Source organism: Dreissena polymorpha, chromosome 13 (genome assembly GCF_020536995.1).
Source record: "Dreissena polymorpha isolate Duluth1 chromosome 13, UMN_Dpol_1.0, whole genome shotgun sequence".
NCBI lineage: Eukaryota > Metazoa > Mollusca > Bivalvia > Myida > Dreissenidae > Dreissena > Dreissena polymorpha.
In genome coordinates, this window is record NC_068367.1 from 64,358,935 (window position 1) to 64,377,534 (window position 18,600).

Here is an 18,600-nt window from a genome sequence, read left to right on the forward strand (position 1 = left end):
TTCAGTGTTGTTATACTTTCCGTTCCTTTGGAATCATGGAGTATATACTATATTATTTATAATTTATAATATATTAAATAGCCCAAAAGCCATGCTAGGGGGACGCGAGTGGTGTTGCATGTAACATTATCACCATGAACAGACCCAATCAAACTGGGTGTGCTATTATACTTCTTGGATGCAGTTTATGCTTCCAAAGGACCACATTTTCAGATTATATTATGTACTGGTGTCGTGAGGTCTATCTACCAGGGCTAGCGCTGTCCCAAAATTTCTTTGAGCCGACCAGGTTTTTGTTTTTCGATGCGCGAAAACTGGTTATGAAATAATTATATATACATTTACTATCAACTTGTTTATATTCTTTTAATGACAACAAGAGCATATCACATATCATAATGTGACATACATTTTTCAATATAGAAATAATGAGTATGGTACTTGTCAACGTACAAACATAAGTTATTTTATAGATGAACATTTAATAGGGGTGTCGATTGTTCCAAATTTGAAATCCTGAAAATTAGGCCGAGGGTCTTGGAACCGCAGCCGCAGGAATCCAACAGGAATAAAGGGCAGATCCACCACCCCATCCAGAGCCTTTACTAATTGTTCTTTTTTTATAGTCTTTCCAATTGTATTTTCAGGTGAATACAATTTAAAATATTATCAACCACACCGTCCGTATCACCGCATGTGCATTCGTCATTCTATTTCTTCAATAAAGAACGAAAATAAATTAAAATCGACGAAAAATAATGTATCCGAAAACGACAGTCCGAAAAATTGTACGCGTTTGCCACATTAAATAAAATGTGCATATCGTTTGACTGCAGACATTGCAAAACCTAGCAAATATACAATTTGGTTGCCATATTGCTTTACAATAGCATTTTTGTGGGTAAAAAACAACTTAATTATCACCTTTGAATTTCAATCGATAATCGGCAAAAAGTTGTAACATCGTCGAACGTCGAAATAGAACTAATTATTTAATTATCATCCTTTAATTTAGATCGATAGTCGGGAGAAAGGTGTTAAGTAATCAGCTTAGAAATAATTCATTTATTGGTACGCTTCTTTTGATTTGCTAATCTTTAAATACGACGTTTGCCATCGCCCGCTATATTGTTGGCAGACGACAAGATCAACTGAGTGTGTATTCCAAGTGTACAGTGTCTGCGCATGAATGACCCAATATCATGTGTGAGCAAACTCATTGCTGATTGGCCAGCTACCACATGCGCTTCAATAACAATAAAAATGATATGCGGATAACGTAGACAAGTTTGACAAGTTTATTGACCGTTGCCGAAAAATACGCGGTCCGATTGTTTTCGAATTTTGGGCACAAAAGAGATTAGGACCGGCGGCAAAAAATTAGGTAGGGTCGGGCCACCGGAAACAAACAATTATTTTTGTTACGCCTTACAGGTAGTCTCAGGTGACACTAGTACATATCAGCCGCGTTCTGGGAAAACGGCACTAAATGCATGTCGCACACGCTTATCATTGACGACTCTTTCCGCTTTTATGGTATTTTTATTTTACAGGAAGTCTCTTCTTAATGAAAATCTTTTTTCACTTTTTTTTCAATATTATTATGCAATTATACAAACGAAGTTCGTTTTTAAAACATGACAGTTGCAAAACTATGTAAAAACTATGACTATGATTGTGTTTGTTAACAAATCATACTTCTTACTAAATCAAATTGATTTGGTAAAAGGCAGACATTTTACTGCCGATAAAATATCTGTCATATAAGTTATTCCTGAAAAAAATGTCTAATAATGAGTTTATGAATGAAACAGAAAGTGACAAAAGAAAAGGTACGCGTGAAGAATAAAACAAAGATTTAAATTATTGATATCGTGCATTTGTTTTCCATTATCCGAGCATAAAACCTGTCATATATTTTATGGAGACTAGATCAATCATAAAAACTATTTGTTTAAGGACGTAGAAACGTTGTCTTCGAAGCTTACAATACAATTATGAATGTCAATAATCGAATCGACTGTTCACTCAATATATCATCAATTTCAATGCGGTTAATGTCCTATATCTGTGTTATTTATGTATAAACTACACTGTCATGGTAGAAACGCCGTCAAAGATTCCAGAAAGTAAAATGAGACATGCGATCGGAAAACGGGGTTTAATACATGCGCGTTAAGTGTCGTCCGTGATTAGCCTGTGCAGTCGGCAAAGGCTAATCAGGGTCGACACTTTCCGCCCATACTATATTTTCGCCTAGAAGATACTTCCCTTTGATAAAAATACAATTAAAGCGGTAAGTGTAGTGTCTGATTTGCCTGTGCGGACTGCACGAGTTAAGATGGGACGAAACTTTACGCACATGCTTTAAAACCCGTTTTCCTATAGTAAGGATTAAATGTTTCTACGTGTCAATATATGGTACACTTTAAGGTTAATAAGGTGTTCCGCTTGAAAAAACACTGCTATGACGTAGAATTTGTTGGGACAAACTCTATCGGGCACGGACTGATGTCCGTGAAAATCGGATGTTCTGAATAATTTCCGGTAGAGCTTGAACATAGTCGAAGAGACCTCCCCATGAACACGGATAGCAGCATCGATATATCTTTAGGGAGGGTAAGTATTTAATAACTTAAATTATACCGCTCGTTTCCATGTATAGGGGTTTGCAAATATATGGAGGTGGTAGTTGAAGTTCGAGAGAGGTTGACACCCTTCGAAAATCTCGTTATCGTGTCGATAGGCGATTTTACTTGCTTCTAGAACAACTCGTATCAAATTTGCTGACGCTATTACACATACCATGATGGTGATTCTTTCAAATAAATGCGAACCATATTCTGTGCACGATATCACTTAATTACACAAAATAAAATAAACGGCACACACAAGGAATCTTACAGATATGTAATGATTCTACTGGCAGCCGTTAACCCTTGGGAGGTTACGACTGCGATGAGTTTGGTTGGATAAGATCGATGAAACAGACACATATACATATACAAAGGGAAACTTCACCTGCTCAAGCAGAAGAGAAACCTTGTTAAACCGTCCATGATGTCGTTTACTTATGGCAACCAACCAATTGCCAAACATTGAGGCATAACAATTGCAGCAAACAAGAAACAGGAACACATCATAAATACAAAAATTAACAAAACTTTTGTCACCGCCTTGAACGGTAAATCCAAATTTTCGGAGGTACACTCATCATTGGCCCATAACTATAAAAAAAATATTAACGCGTAAAAATAACCTCATATCACAATGATTCATTTAAATAGAATACAGAGAGCACTTTCCAATTTAATTACCCTTGTACTACTTAATAGCTGGATACTAATAAAGAAGGGAACTCCGGACATTGCTGTAGACACGGTCGATTAGGTGACACTTGATTCATATGAATGACCGCGCAGCATACCAACTCATTTATGGGAAAGGCTTTCGGGCATTAGAGGTATGGCGACTGTGATAGTTCAAGCGACTTTGAGTGTACTCTGTATAAATGGTTCGAGCTGATAAACAGAATGGTTGCATATGCTTATAGTGTACTCAGGACACTCAGTTTTCTCTATGACTATGCATGTTTTGTTCTTTGAACACAACCACATTTAAGCGCGGTCCAATTCAAGATACGAGTAATGTTCTAAAGAGTTTAAATAAGTAACTAAACTATTACAATAATATAAAGCATGCAACGGAATTAAACAAGTCATGCTTATATCGTAGATTTTAATTATTGGTATGACTGGTGTTATAATCATCATCATCAGCGTAATCATTATCATCACCAACATGTAAGAATAATACCATTCATATTAACACAACACAACAGCACCCAGAAAAACACATCATATCACATCCCACAACGAGATGCGTTCACAGATCGTCAAATCAAGGATGTGGAACCATTTTAAATGTTCTTTACTATTAAAATAATAGACACATATCTACACAACAATATACTTTTTATTACGGCACTTAATTTTACTTTTTACGAGTATAATAGTTTCCCATCGCATTTCATAAAATATATGAAAAACTGGGTTAAAACATATTCATGCATGTCTTTTTCAATTTTAGATTCGTGAGACTCATTGCGGACTAGGTGTTGATATTCGATAATGCGCGAGGACTATATTTATTAATGACAATAAAAATAACAAACTCCTTAGCAACAACGTTTCGTTCACTTGCTCTTTTATACTTTGAAAGACTTTCATTACAATAAATATGTTATTTTACTTTATTTTCGATTAGTTCTCATGTTCCCATTTAGGCACGCGTGAATTTACGTACGTTTATGCATTTCAAATTTAAAGAGGTGTGCCTGATTTGTGTGCATGCTTGTTATCACGAAATGAGGTCCTTTCGAATTGTAGTTGTTTAACTGGTATGAGAGTGATGGGGTGGCTTGGGGGTTAGATGGTTGAAGGTTGCGGAACATACAAATGGGGTTAGATGGTTGAAGGTTGCGGAACATACAAAGGGGGTAAGATGGTTGAAGGTTGCGGAACATACAAAGGGGGTAAGATGGTTGAAGGTTGCGGAACATACAAAGGGGGTTAGATGGTTGAAGGTTGCGGAACATACAAAGGGGGTTAGATGGTTGAAGGTTGCGGAACATACAAAAGGGGGTTAGATGGTTGAAGGTTGCGGAATATACAAAGGGGGTAATATGGTTGAAGGTTGCGGAACATACAAAGGGGGTTAGATGGCTGAGGGTTGCGAAACATACAAAGGGGGTTAGATGGTTGAGGGTTGCAGAACATACAAAAGGGGTAAGATGGTTGAGGGTTGCAGAACATACAAAGGGGGTTTGGTGGTTGAGGGTTGCAGAACATACAAAGGGGTTAGAAGGTTGAGGGTTGCAGAACATACAAAGGGGCTTAGATGGTTGAGAGTTGCAGAACATACAAAGGGGTTTAGATTGTTGAGGGTTGCATAGTATACAAAGGGGGTTAGATGGTTTAAGGTTGCAGAACTTACACAGGGGGTTAGATGGTTGAGGGTTGCAGAACATACAAATGGGCTTAGATGGTTGAAGGTTGCGGAACATACAAAGGGGGTTAGATGGATTAGGGTTGCAGAACATACAAAGACACTAAGCGAACCAAGGCACTTACCATGAATCTAGTATGGCAACGGAAAAGAGTTATTCATTCAGAGGCTAACATTCAGCATGACACATTGGGCACAAACACAAATATTATTAACCCATTTATGCCTAGTGGACTCTCTCGTCCTTCTAGATTGGATCAATTTATTTCCTAAATTAGGGATGTCTAGTATATTTATCTCTATATTTTGGATATTTCTAACTAAAATTTCTTTACGCAAACAGCGCAGACCCTGATGAGACGCCGCATGATTCGGCGTCTCATCTGAGTCTACGCAGTTTGCCAAGGCATTTTTATCTAGACGCTAGGCATAAATGGGTTAAATATGCCAAGTCTGAAGTCATGTGCATGAAGGAATATTTTGGTGTGAAAACAAGGACCACGACACCACGATATATTCACGTAGAATAAGTGTGTTTTTATGGTAAAAAACAGATTTACTGGCAAGCGTGAAAATATTTTAACATTAAAGCCGTTGTTCATGTTAACATAACGTATAGAAACAAGGTTAACGATCGAAACATGTGTTCTGCAACTGAATTAGAGGTCGTCCTTATCTCGTGGAAGATGAATCAATTATAACTTGTCGTCTTAAACATGTTTAAATCCGCGCTTAATAAGGTTTCATTTGCCCTTTTGACAGTTCAGACACCCATTAAAGACGTTCATCAATCACAAATAATGAAGTGTGTATAATAGACAACACATTACAGATTTATTATGTTAATGTGAGTCTGTTGTTTGCAAGTATTATGTGGGTCCGTTGCAGACAAATGTGTAACAATTTAACGTTAAAATATAGTCGTACATTGTAGTAACACTATATCGTACAAAACAGACGATTCGAATGTATTTATTATCAATAACACTTTCATAATTGTCAACACGTATATGAACCAGTTTCTGGGAAAACCGAGCTAAATGCATGTGTACACAGACTAATCTGGGACGACACTTTCCGCCTAGCCTGGATTTTCGTTTACAATAGAAGTTCTTTAAACGAAATTCATTCAATCCTCTCTGCGTCGTCTATTGCTTGAGGCGACGGCAAAGGAGCGCCACTTTGGTCTGTCAGCTGCTGTTGCGGGTGCTGTCTGCAGAGTGTGGCCTCTGTGCTTGAGCTCTCGCTCCACGGTTCGGCGCCACGTCTCTTTCGGTCGTCCACGGTTTCTTTTCCCCTGTGGAGTCCATCTCAGTGTCACCCTAGATAGCGAGTCGGGTGGCATTCTGCAGTCGTGGCCTAGCCATCTCCATCTTCTCAAAGCGATGGTCTCAGCGATGCTGTTTGCGCCAGCTCTTCTACGCAGTTCCTTGTTCGTGATCATGTTTGGCCTGAAGACTTTCATGATCCGTCGTAGGCACTTGTTCCGGAAGACTTCCAGTTTGCGCTCGATGGTAGCAGTGGTCTTCCAGCACTCAGACCCATATAGACGGACGCTCAGCACGTTGCTCTTGAAGATGCGGAGCTTGGTGTGCATGCTTAGACTTGTGGTCCTCCAGATGGGCTTCAGCATAGCGAAGGCTTGGTTGGCTTTGCTGATTCTCGTGTTGATCTCCCTTGCACAGTCTCCATCTGTGGTGAGCTTACTGCCCAGGTAAATGAACTCGTCCACATCTTGCAGAGGCTGGTCATTGATGGTGATTGGGTCGCCCACTCTGGTGTTTTTTCCTCATGACCTGAGTCTTTCCAATGTTGACCCTGAGACCTATGGTGCTTGCTAACAGTGTCGACTGTTGTGCCTTCGGCTGGATGTCCTGCTAGCAAGTAGACCGATGTCGTCGGCGTAGTCCAGGTCATCTAGCAGCGATGTCGGCGTCCACTGTATTCCTTGCCTCCTTCCCTCTGTGGTGCAGCGCATGATCCAGCCAATTGCCATTGAAAAGAGGATTGGCGAGAGGATACATCCTTGCTTCACTCCAGTTTCCACCTTGAATGGTTCAGTGAGCTGGTTGTTGTGGACGACACTGCACTCAAAGTTTTCGTACAGGGACCTGATGACGTTGACAAGTTTCTGAGGGAGGCCATAATGTCGCAGAATCTTCCAGAGGGAGTCTCGGCGTAGGCTGTCGAAGGCCTTCTCAAAGTCCACAAAAATCACGTAGAGGGGTCCATTCCATTCATGGGACTGTTCAGGATCTGCCTCAGGACAAAGATGTGGTCGATGCAGGACTTGCCTTTCCTGAAGCTTGCCTGTTCCTGGCGAAGGATACCGTGTACTGCTGTTGAGATGCGTTGGAGGATGATGCGGCTGAAGATCTTACTGGTGAGAGATAGTAAAGTTACGTCTCGCCAGTTGTTACAGTTCCCCAGGTCTCCTTTCTTGGGCAGTTTGACGATGGTGCCGGTCTTCCATTCGCTTGGCGCTTCTTCACTGTCCCAAATCTTTTGAAGAATCTGGCAAAGAAGCTGCGGTGTCAATGTGTCTTCTGCTTTCAGCATCTCAGGGCACACTCCATCGTCGCCAGGCGCCTTCCCATTCTTCAGCTTATGGATGGCTTCATTGACTTCCGTTACAGTGATGTTGCCGAGGTTGATGTAAAGGTCCTCTTCAGCTTCAGGAACGTCGGCTAGGGTTGGTGGGTCTGGGCGGTTTAGGATGGACTCGAAGTGTTGTTTCCATCTTTTCAGCTTCTTCTCTTCCACAGTGACATGAGTTCCGTCTCCAGCTCTCACAGAATGGTCATTGTGCTGGCTGTAGTCGCCCTTCAGCTTCCTGGTGTTCTGGTACACTGTCTTCATGTCATTGTGCTCGGCTGCTGTCTCCGCCTCCTCTACCAGCCTCTCTATCTACCTCCTCTTGTCTCTTCTGGCTGATGTCTTCACCACCTTTTCTTTCTCACTATATTCCTTTGAAATTCCTTTACTTAAGTCTTAGGGATTTGGTGCCAAACAGTTTCTTTTTGATCTGTCTTCTTTCTTCTATATGAGACCATGTTTCTTCTGAGATCCATTCTGTCTTCTTGCTCTTTGTGAAGCCTAGAACTTAATCTCCTGTCTCTTTCATTACTCTATTGAAGCCTTTGATGGTCAGTGCTGCCTCATCTTCCAAAATACTAAATCTATTCCTGAGGGTTAACCTAAACTCTTCTTTCACTTTTGGGTCTTTCAACTTGACCACAACGTAGCGTTGGTTTTTGATGTCTCCCGTCTTGGCTTTCCTGAGCTTCAAAGTCACCTTGGCCATCAGAAGACTATGGTCGCTGCCGATGTCTGCATGTCGCATCACACGCACGTCCCTGCAGAGAGTGCCTCCACCGACCGTTGAAGACGATGTGGTCGATCTGGTTCTGGGTCCTGCCGTCTGGTGATGTCCATGCAAGTTTGTAGATCTTCTTGTGCGCGAACAGGGTCCCTTCTATGACCAAGTCGTTCTGTTGGCAGAAGTTGACTAGTCTCTCCCCGTTGTCGGTGATCACACCCACTCCATGTCTTCCCATGCTCCTCTCTCTGTCTTTGTTGTCGCAGCCAACCTTAGCATTGAAGTCGCCAAGCAACATCAGCACGTCGTGTTGGGGGATGTCCTCTAAAACACTTTGAAGGGCGTCGTAGAATGCATCCTTGTCCTCTTCTTCTGCGTCGTCTATGGGTGCGTAGCCCACAACACACAAACGAAAAGTTCCATAATATTAAAAAGTGTCGTCCCTAATTAGCCTGTGCGAAATGCACATATTATTTTGAGTCGATACTTTACGCACATGTATAAAGCCCGGTCTTCAAAGAGCGCATGTATATTTGAAAAATATTGGTTCCTGATATTTTGAAGATTTATGGAATAAAACAATAACATAATCATGAAAAAAGAAAATGAACACAGATTTGAGATTCCTATATTCCTTTAACATTTTTAGTATACACCAACAACATTTTTGGCTTAAGTACAATCGAATATTAATGCCTCTGAAACGTTCGTAAAACGCAGATCTATACCGGGAAGCTGATTAAAACCACCGCGATGCAAAGTAATACATCCCTATGATTGCCATTATACACTGTTGGATTAGTTTGAATGCGGAATAACATGTGTGGTGTTCTAAGAAAACTGGGCTTAATGCATGTGCGTAAAGAGTCGTCCCAGATTAGCCTTTAACAATTTGCTTTCATGACAGTTTTCGTTAAAGTGAAGTATTTTCTTAGCAAAGATCAAATTTAGGCGGAAAGTGTCGTCCCTGATTAACCTGTGCGGACTGCACAGGCTAATCTGGGACGACTCTTTACGCACATGCATTATGCCCAATTTTCTCAGAACGCGACTCATATACTCATGCATTGAACATACCATTTCATACGACACAGTTAAAATAAGTATATGGATAGAAAGATTCGTGATATTTTACTTTATATTATAAAAATGAAGACAATCGATAATATAAATTTAAAATTCATAACAATTTAGTTGCATAATGTGCATAAATAAGATCTTACTTATTAAACCATATAAACTTCATACTACATAAATTGTAAAATCAAAAACTTTCACTTACTGTGTACTGTTTGCAAATTCGACATTTCCACGCTCACGGTTTTAACTCTGGTATATTACAGATTATATCAGAACTATTTTAATCGTCTGCTGAACAGTTTCTCCGACTTAAATATTCTCAAATCGCTTCGTCATCTGGATGCAAAGTCGGCCTATTTATAACTCTCTGAACGTTGCACATGCGCAGCAGAACTAGTAATGTTTAAACTCGTAAACAACAAATATTTAAAGAGAGAAAACTGAAGAGATAAATGCGATTTCACTTCTACAATTCGTCTAGCCAATGCGTCGAAATGATTTAAATCTATACATCGCATTGAATCACATAAATTATTTGTTTAGGACGCATGTACCCACATTTTACGGACGCAGATGATGAATAGTGTTCCATAACCACTGCAACAAACAAATGAACCGCGTTCTGAGAAAACTGGGCATAATACACGTGCGTAAATTGTCGTCCCAGATTAGCCTGTGCAGTCCGCACTTTCCGCTTTTATGACATTTTTCGTTTAAATGAAGACTTTTCTTAGCAAAAATCCAATTTAGTCGGAAAGTGTCGTCCCTGATTAACCTGTACGGACTTCACAGGCTAATATGGGACAACACTTTACGCACATGCATTATGCACAGTTTTCTCAGAACACGAAACAAATACTCAAATAAATACAAGAACAAGAACAAATAAAGATCCATTACTTAAGTAATGCGGCTAGATTTATTTATAATGCAATCTTTAAGTAAAGTTTACTTTACGTTCGTAAGCATTTTTGTGATTGTTTCGTCTGAATGCACACACGTTTGCATATCCAGGCCTGTTTCTTGAATCTTAAGATAGTTATCGACATACATTTCAGGTTATCAGCAGTACAAATTATTCATTATTTCTCTCTGCAACATAAGCTGCGTATTGTGCGGAACATTTCGTAGCTTATCTTCCAATAATGAGGTCCATGGCGTTGTCCAATCAGTCTCTTGATTAATTATTTATCAGGCTATGAGTATAGAAAACTATAAAACGGGAAATGATATTTACGACGCAACTATTCAGTGTAAGCCATTATCATTCGTAACATAAATCTTCGTGCATAGAGTTGCTATGCAACACCATGCATTATGGCGATATCGCGCAAAGAATCTGGTCGATATGTCAAATGCCCATGTCACATGGAAAATACATGCTTAAGAAAAAAGTTAAGGAGCACAACAGGGTCCAACTTGGACGGAGTTTTAAATAAATAGACATAAGTGATAAGCGTGCCCATGTTAGGTGTCACGAGAAAAGAACAGGACCAAGGCCAATGTAAGAACTTATGGTCAATGTCAAATATGAAGCGAATCATTTAAAGCGTAGCATTGTCCAGCATGGACACACATTAAGGACGTAACAGAAGTGAAATGCGTGTGTCTTTTGTCGGGGACATTTGTTCACGAAGAGAAATTAACTAAACAACTAAACATGTAAACTAGAATGTTTAAAAGAGTCCGCCCGCAGTTGTTATTAAATTGGAGTCCCGGCTCTAGATTTAAATGGGCATGACACCGCAATCCTTATCCACGGTGCGTAAGGAAGCCTCGGACAATCAGCGGATAACTGCCTCAATTCTTAAAAACTTAAAAACTTGCCATAGCTATATAATCAACCATCATTATCAAAACATTAAGCATTTAATGTTCGTCGAATAAATATAAATTTGGGAAGACACATACATGAAAACTTAAATTATTTCCTTAAACGGTCTTGTCAAATAATAGATTAAATAAATGTCGCATAATTAAAATGTACGTTACTCGATAAAATGCCAAATGCTTCTTTGTAGAAATTAGCATGCAACTATTGTTGTTTCATTATAAAATCTGAAGTTCATTAAAAAAAATCCAAACCAACCTTTCACTTCAAATGGCCTTTAAACGTTCACTTGTGACCAAAATTGCAGAGCAGAGATAATCTAAAATCATCGTGGTAGCTTGAACATGATTCTTAGAACGATTGAATTTAAGAATTTAAATTTATGACATTGAAACTATTATGGAAATATCATTCTCAAAAGACCGTTAGCTTCCCCCTATCAGTCTAAATGCACACGTAATCCATTGTGTAAGTTTTGTTTTACGGTAAACCTTAATCAAACCACGTCGCTGCAAATAATATTTACCATACTTTCATTTTTTAACAATAAACGAGACAAAACCCACTTCGGGACACCAGGGATAGAGCCACTGGTTATTTCCCTTGAAAATAATGACCTTGCGTATCAATCCACACGGCTTGCACGTGGTTTAACGCTGATTACATGCGAGTGTTTATAAACATGCACCTCATTCGAAAACACATTATATATGTTTGGTTTCGGAGCCCATTAAAATTGGTTTTATGCCTTTCTTAATGGCCGATTTATATTTGAATATTTTCTAATAAAAAATAACACTCGAATAAATCAATCCTTACATAGGTATTAATAATAAATTACACACAGCATACGACCCATACGGGTCTTTAATCATGTTTATGGTTTGGGCAAATAATCATTTGTTGAGAAATACATTTAAGATTGTTTTTTCATCGAGTAGTATTAAAACTATCAATACTAACATACACAGGATGCAGGATCACGTGACTTTTGGGGGTTCTACATTTTAACTCTATTGGATTTAAACACGACGCTAAAAGGTGCTTTATTTCAAATAACCTTTCTTAAGAATTTCAACTAGTGCATAAAAGACAGATTTTTATGTTGCGTATGCCAATGTGAAATGAATATTAAACATGAACGTTCATACATTATTTTCATCACATGGAATGTGAAACGATTTGCACTGACACAAATAAATAGCTTTTGCTAAAAGTAACGGTTTGAGCACATAAATGACATTTCTCAAAAATACGAAATTCTTTGAAAATTCCTCTAAATGACATGATACATTTTAGCCATATAACATATTTTGCATCGAATACTTACACAAAACAAAAATGTACCTTGTAGATGAAATAATTGCGAACCCTGAGCAGGAAAGTTTGGAGACTCAGGGTAAGACTGGCTGCAAACAGAGTGTGGGGTGAGTTGTCCTCTCGCCTTATGGTCCTGAGTAAATACGCTGCTACTGTTGTCCCCGAGCTTGAAGGTTCAACTGCCCGGAGAACCCATTTGAACCGATCTGTGATTGTAGAGGATCATGTAGGATTGTAGAAGGACCGACTCTAAATAGAACATCACTGAGTTATAAACCTTTTTATACAGACATTCATACCAATAAGTCTTTTTTTTGTTGATTTAGATGTTTGTCTGCTTTCTACAGATTTTCAGTCTTATGACAGCGGTCAGTTAGACTTGAAATCACAGAACTTGTATTTATATCCTTTTATCTAAATAGCATGTTGGTGAAGGGCTAAGCCAAGATTTTGTTTATCCAATCATCAAGTCTGCATTGACGTACTATCACCATGTAGGATAAAATGTACTCCATAGCAATTTATATGTTGGCAAAAATTAAGTCTATGAGATGAAACAGACTGTTGAAACTAACATTAGCCACATTGAATAATTGCCGTTTAAAACACAAAACAATTATGTAAACGATTCCCCATTCCATGGTTGTGTGTGAAGCATCTTATACGCTGTGAAGGCCCTTTGCCGTACAAAGCTCCCAAAAGATCTTAATTTTTACTTAAGACAAAATGTTTATTATCATTTACAATAAAAAATTCATTGTTCAGCTTATTGTCAACATCATGCAGGTTGTATTAGGGATGTTTCTGTCTTCATGGGCATAATAAAAATTAATGATGAAAGGAACATGCATTTATTTTTCTCATTATTTTCAAATTGCAAACTGACACAGTTTTGACAAGACACTTTTCTTGTATTGCTTGTCAATATTTCTGATAATGTGTAGAGTTGTGTACATAATATTTTACTTTTAATGATACACCACATCTATAGAAGTCTTTGTCGTAACTGCAAACACGTCTTTACTGTTGTTGTTTCAACAAAACTTTCTTACTTTTTGTCACTTTTGCCACATGTTAACCGATAATTTCAAATATGCATTGCCTTGTAAGACGAAAGCTTTAAAAGACATTCTACAATCATTTTCACTATTTATTAAGTAAGGTCCTGTCAAAATATATTTGACATCTGCACTGTTTATGTATACTCATTGAAATACATGATTAAGCATTTAAAAAACCGTATTTCGATATCGTACCTTTCAGAATTGTTTTACACTTTTATTTACATAAATGATGCCATACAATTCACTGAACTGTAATGAAGAATTTTTAGCCTTTATTTAAAACAAATCGATGTGCAAATACGATTAGTTTAAATCTAGTTATTTTAGCTTGATTGTATTGAAAGCCACCATTTTATTTAAGCGTATCTTTCTTAACACTATTATGATTCTTTATAGATTGAACCAGAACTTGTACTTTGTGTCATATGGGAAGATCTTGAAAATGCTCTAATGTATCAATATTTATTAATGCATTCATTCTACATGTTATGGTGTTGACCCATTATTATCAACCACCTAAGTCGTGTGTTGCCATAGACAAATACACGTCATTGTTTTTTTACGTGATTGTTTTATAGTGTTTACAATTATCTAACACAGTCGAGATATACATAAAGCGATGTTCAATTGATTAAGCCACATAATATGGACCCCAAACATGTAACGATCTAAACTTCTGCACGCGCAATACGTATGGTGTTTCAGACTAGCTTGGATCATTTAATTAGATACAAGGCCGCTTACCTTAGCTGCTGAAAACACGATGCAATCTCAGATAATAAATTAGCCATTTAAACAAAATCTCTTTAAAAGAATTACGTGTTCCAGTAACACAAAAAAAATTTGGTCAATTCAAGGTATTATCGACCTTGTGCTCCTGATTAAAAAGATAAACCACATATCAAACTATGCAGTTATTTTATACAGGTTTCGGGAAAATTCTTAAATTGTTTCAGTTAGTACTCCGATCAAAAATAACTGTTTGCAAAGAATAAAGCACTTTAATGTCAAAATTACTGTTGTTTGATATTGCTTGTGTATATAATACGCAAAATAGTTTTCGGTGTTAATCAAGTTTGAGAGATTGCTGGAATACTGTTCATTTGTCGACCGGATATTTCTAGTTCCGGTTTACGTGATATTTTTAGGCTTGCAGGCCAAGCAGTTACGATTGCTTATTTGGCATTAAAAAAGGACGCACAATCACGGTAAAAATATATATAACAAACGGTTTTATCGCACCATTTATTCAAGAGAAAAAACGTTTGCATCATTTTTATTTGGAGCGCGGGAAAACATTGCACGCTTTGTGACGGTGGGTCCGTAAACGAAGTAAAAAAGGTCCTTTGTTGATAACACAGTTATCTGACAAATTATCGCTGAAAAGCGTTGCAAATTTTATTAATTATTTATGAACGCCCCGATGCTTTAAATGACTTTCGAAGCATAATACACATACTTTGTTTTCGATATATGTTTTTATTTTAAATTGTAGGTCAAGCCTCAAAAAAGGCCTTCCAAAAATTCGACATTATGGTTCCGAGGTCTGAAGATGAGCGGATGCAACCTTTTATTTTCAGAGAGTTTACATAATTTTATCTCCTTAAACAACAAATCTCGAACTGCAAATCAATACATATACCAAAACAAAAAAATGCAATGTTCGTGACAAACAATTATTGTACTCTCTGTGGTAAATAACATACATACCACAAACACAATACCGTATTTATCAAATGAAATTATTTTTGAAACAAATACGGTTGTGTGTTCGCAATGTGCATGGTATTTAGAAAAGACAGAAAGATAATGGTTAAGCGCGAAATATGCACGGGTTTCACGTTCTGTTATTTATATGCGTTGTTAATCTATTGATACGACATTCGAGTTGGGTATATGACCAGGATAATTTATGAGGGCGAGAGAAAGGTCTTTACGTTCCAAAGATGCTGAAGTTTTTTAAGATTTATTGAAAAATTGCAAAGTGCTGTAAGAGTGATAAAACTATTTGATGTAAAACAATGGATGGAACAGAATAGTACGTTCAGCACGTAACGCAGCCTCTTCATTATACAATGTATATTTTTTAATATTGAAGGGATTGTTAAAATATTTATAAGAGTCTGCATTATCAGCATTGGACTTCTATTTTGTGGTCAATGTTTTGTTGTTTTGTATTGTACTGTACACGTACTGCATTTTGGTATTGCCTTACACAATGGACTCGCGGTTGATAATATGTTTGTTTTTTCTATCATGATAAATGTTCTGGAGTTTTATTATTTGATATTGTATCGACTATTATATTCATTGATAAAAATAAGATTTATTTGCTTTTCTTGATTCAGAAGCATCAAGCCGGCGTCAGTAGCCCCTTGGTTCCAGTCACAGAGGACTGGGACGCGGACATAAAGGCTGCGCCGGGGCCACCATTCTCCCTCAGATGTTCGAAGTTGACGCAGCGGCAGCTGAACAAATAACATAGATGTTGGACATGTCGCTGTGTGCAAATAAATGCCGATGTATTAAACAGTGAATAAAGATGTTAAACTGTCAAGAGATTTTTGTTCTTTGTTAATAGGATGCAAAACCAAAAATCATGTATTGCGCAACATAAAAACAAAACGCTTGCAGTCGAACTGAAGTCGTCTTCGTAGTATAAATTGTTAGTTTGTTGGTCGGTCAGTCGGTGAGTGATTCAGTCGGTGAGTGCGTGAGCGCGTGAGTGAGTGCGTGAGTCAGTCGATCGGTCGGTCGGTCGGTCAGAATTAATATAGCCTATTCATTGTAACTAGCAATAAGAAATATATGTTATAAAGTATATCATTAAAAATGACATCACAGGATAATTTCAAAGAGATATATCAATTCTGCATAGAATATTAAATAACAATGTAAATGGTGCCTAAAGGTTGTTTTTCACATATACATATTTTTTTATTGAAAATACAATATCATTTCCTTAAACGCCTAAATAGTTTACAAAATCAAACACCCACTACCTTATTATGATACAAACTATCATACATCAGTTGAAAAAGACATTTGCATACTTAATAAGAAAGATATAAAGAAATTACTTTTGGGCGACACGGTATATTACCATAGGGCGACAATTGTCACCCAAAGGTTTTCAAATTGCCTCAAGGTTTGCATTTGTATAAATAAATAAATAAATAAATAAGAAAGTAATTAAGTAAGTAAGTAAGTAAGTAGGTAAATAAATAAATAAATAAATAAATAAGAGAAACACCTGCACCACCTACATGACCCCCGTCTATAACTTCATTGACTTATAGATAGCTTTCGACCGCGTGTGACATGATGGCCTATGTCATGTCATGAGAGGATTCAACACTGACGAAGGGCTGGTGCAATTCACTCAAGATCTCTACGGAAATCTATCAGTGCAGTTCTTCTCAACGGACAGCATGGGGTCTTCTTCAGGACATCAGTGGGCGTCCGTCAGGGATGTCTATTCTCTCGCGTCCTGTTCAACCTTGTTCTTAAGAAGATAAAGTAGGAGACTCTCCATGACCACCAAAGCCCAATCTGGGTGGATTACCCATCTACAACTTGAGATTCGCAGATGACATTGATCGCATGTGTGGCACCAGCAGTGAACTTCAAGATCTTGCCAACAAACTATGAAAGAGCAAGAGCATACGGGAAGAGGGTCAGCACGGAGAAGTCGAATCGAATTTCATGGTGAACAGCAAGACCAACACCACTGCAGACATCACCATGAACGGCGAGAAGCTAGACGTGACTAGATTCAAGTACGTGGGCGCAACACTGTCCAAAGATGGTATCAGAACCGTTGAGGTCCGAATAAGAATTGCCATTGAAACCCCAGCGATGGCCAGACTGAGAAGGTTGTGGACAATCAGTTCCATCATCTTCCCAACCAAGTACAGGCTCTAAACGTCTTTCGTAGTCTCCATCCTACTCTACGGCTGCGTGAGCTGGACGCTTCACACGGACACAGAACGCAGGATACAGGCATTTGAACATATATGTACCCGATGACTGCTCCGCATCTCCTATACGGAGCACAAGACCAACCAGTTCGTTCGGAACATAACTGCAACACTTGTTGGTCCACAAGAGACACTACTGGCGACCATCAAACGACGGAAGTTAGCTTGGTTTGGACACGCCACCAGGCACGACTCTCTGTAAAAGACTGTTCTCCAGGGCACGCTAGAGGGAGGTCGACGTCGAGGCCGCAAGAAGAACAGCTGGATGGATTATGTAAAAGAGTGGACATCCCATCCCATGGATGAATTACTCTCAGCAGCACACAACATACCTGACTGGAGAAGGATTTCTGTATCATCACCCTTCATTTCCCCCCAAAGACCAAAGATATTTTCCTACAATAACCGAAGCATTCGTCTTCTTATTAGGACCAGAGTCAGTGTTCTTGAGTCGTCTGAATATTTATCGTTGCAGGAATTTAAAATGAACAGTTAAACTAAGTTTAGATTCACGTCGGACATGCATGATATACATACTGGCGAAATTGACTGTATAGCCGTTTTCGATTTCAGAATTAAATATCTGGCTTATTTCGCATTTTTCGACACATGTTCTTCTGAACATTTATTTTATTTTATATTGAAATATATATATACTTAGTTTTTTTACACAATTTATATAAATTCATTAATATTTGAAAAAATCGTATAATCTCGCTTTAAATAAGAGTTATTTGCCCTTAGTATTTTTGTATTGTGTTTTTTTTCGGGGCTATATCTCAGATACGCTACAAGAATTCAATATGAAACTGCATGGGTGTATATATATATATATATATATATATATATATATATATATATATATATATATATATATATGTGTGTGTATATTTGCATAAAAACAATTACCCTACACTTCAATATATTTTTAGGATTTTAGGATTATACTATATATCAAGTGATTTGCACACATCCATAAACAGTCTTTATTTTGCGGGA

The 18,600-nt window shown here is 38.0% G+C and overlaps 3 protein-coding genes across 6 annotated transcripts in view; 2 read left to right on the forward strand and 1 right to left on the reverse strand.

Moving 5' to 3' along the window:
- The window catches only part of LOC127855585 (probable thiopurine S-methyltransferase), a 288,200-nt gene extending 278,311 nt beyond the window's left edge, over window positions 1-9,889 (reverse strand). The window contains exon 1 of one of the 4 annotated variants that reach the window (XM_052391321.1): window positions 9,609-9,658. In XM_052391321.1, the coding sequence (XP_052247281.1) occupies window positions 9,609-9,633 (25 nt within the window). In that variant the 5' untranslated portion in view covers window positions 9,634-9,658. Of the gene's footprint in view, window positions 1-9,608 lie in introns of all 4 variants that reach the window. The other 3 variants (XM_052391325.1, XM_052391323.1, XM_052391324.1) reach the window with 3 other exon arrangements.
- The window catches only part of LOC127855577 (uncharacterized), a 185,454-nt gene that overhangs the window by 68,183 nt on the left and 98,671 nt on the right, over window positions 1-18,600 (forward strand). The gene's annotated exons all lie outside the window — the stretch shown is intronic.
- The window catches only part of LOC127855578 (uncharacterized), a 246,130-nt gene that overhangs the window by 37,403 nt on the left and 190,127 nt on the right, over window positions 1-18,600 (forward strand). The gene's annotated exons all lie outside the window — the stretch shown is intronic.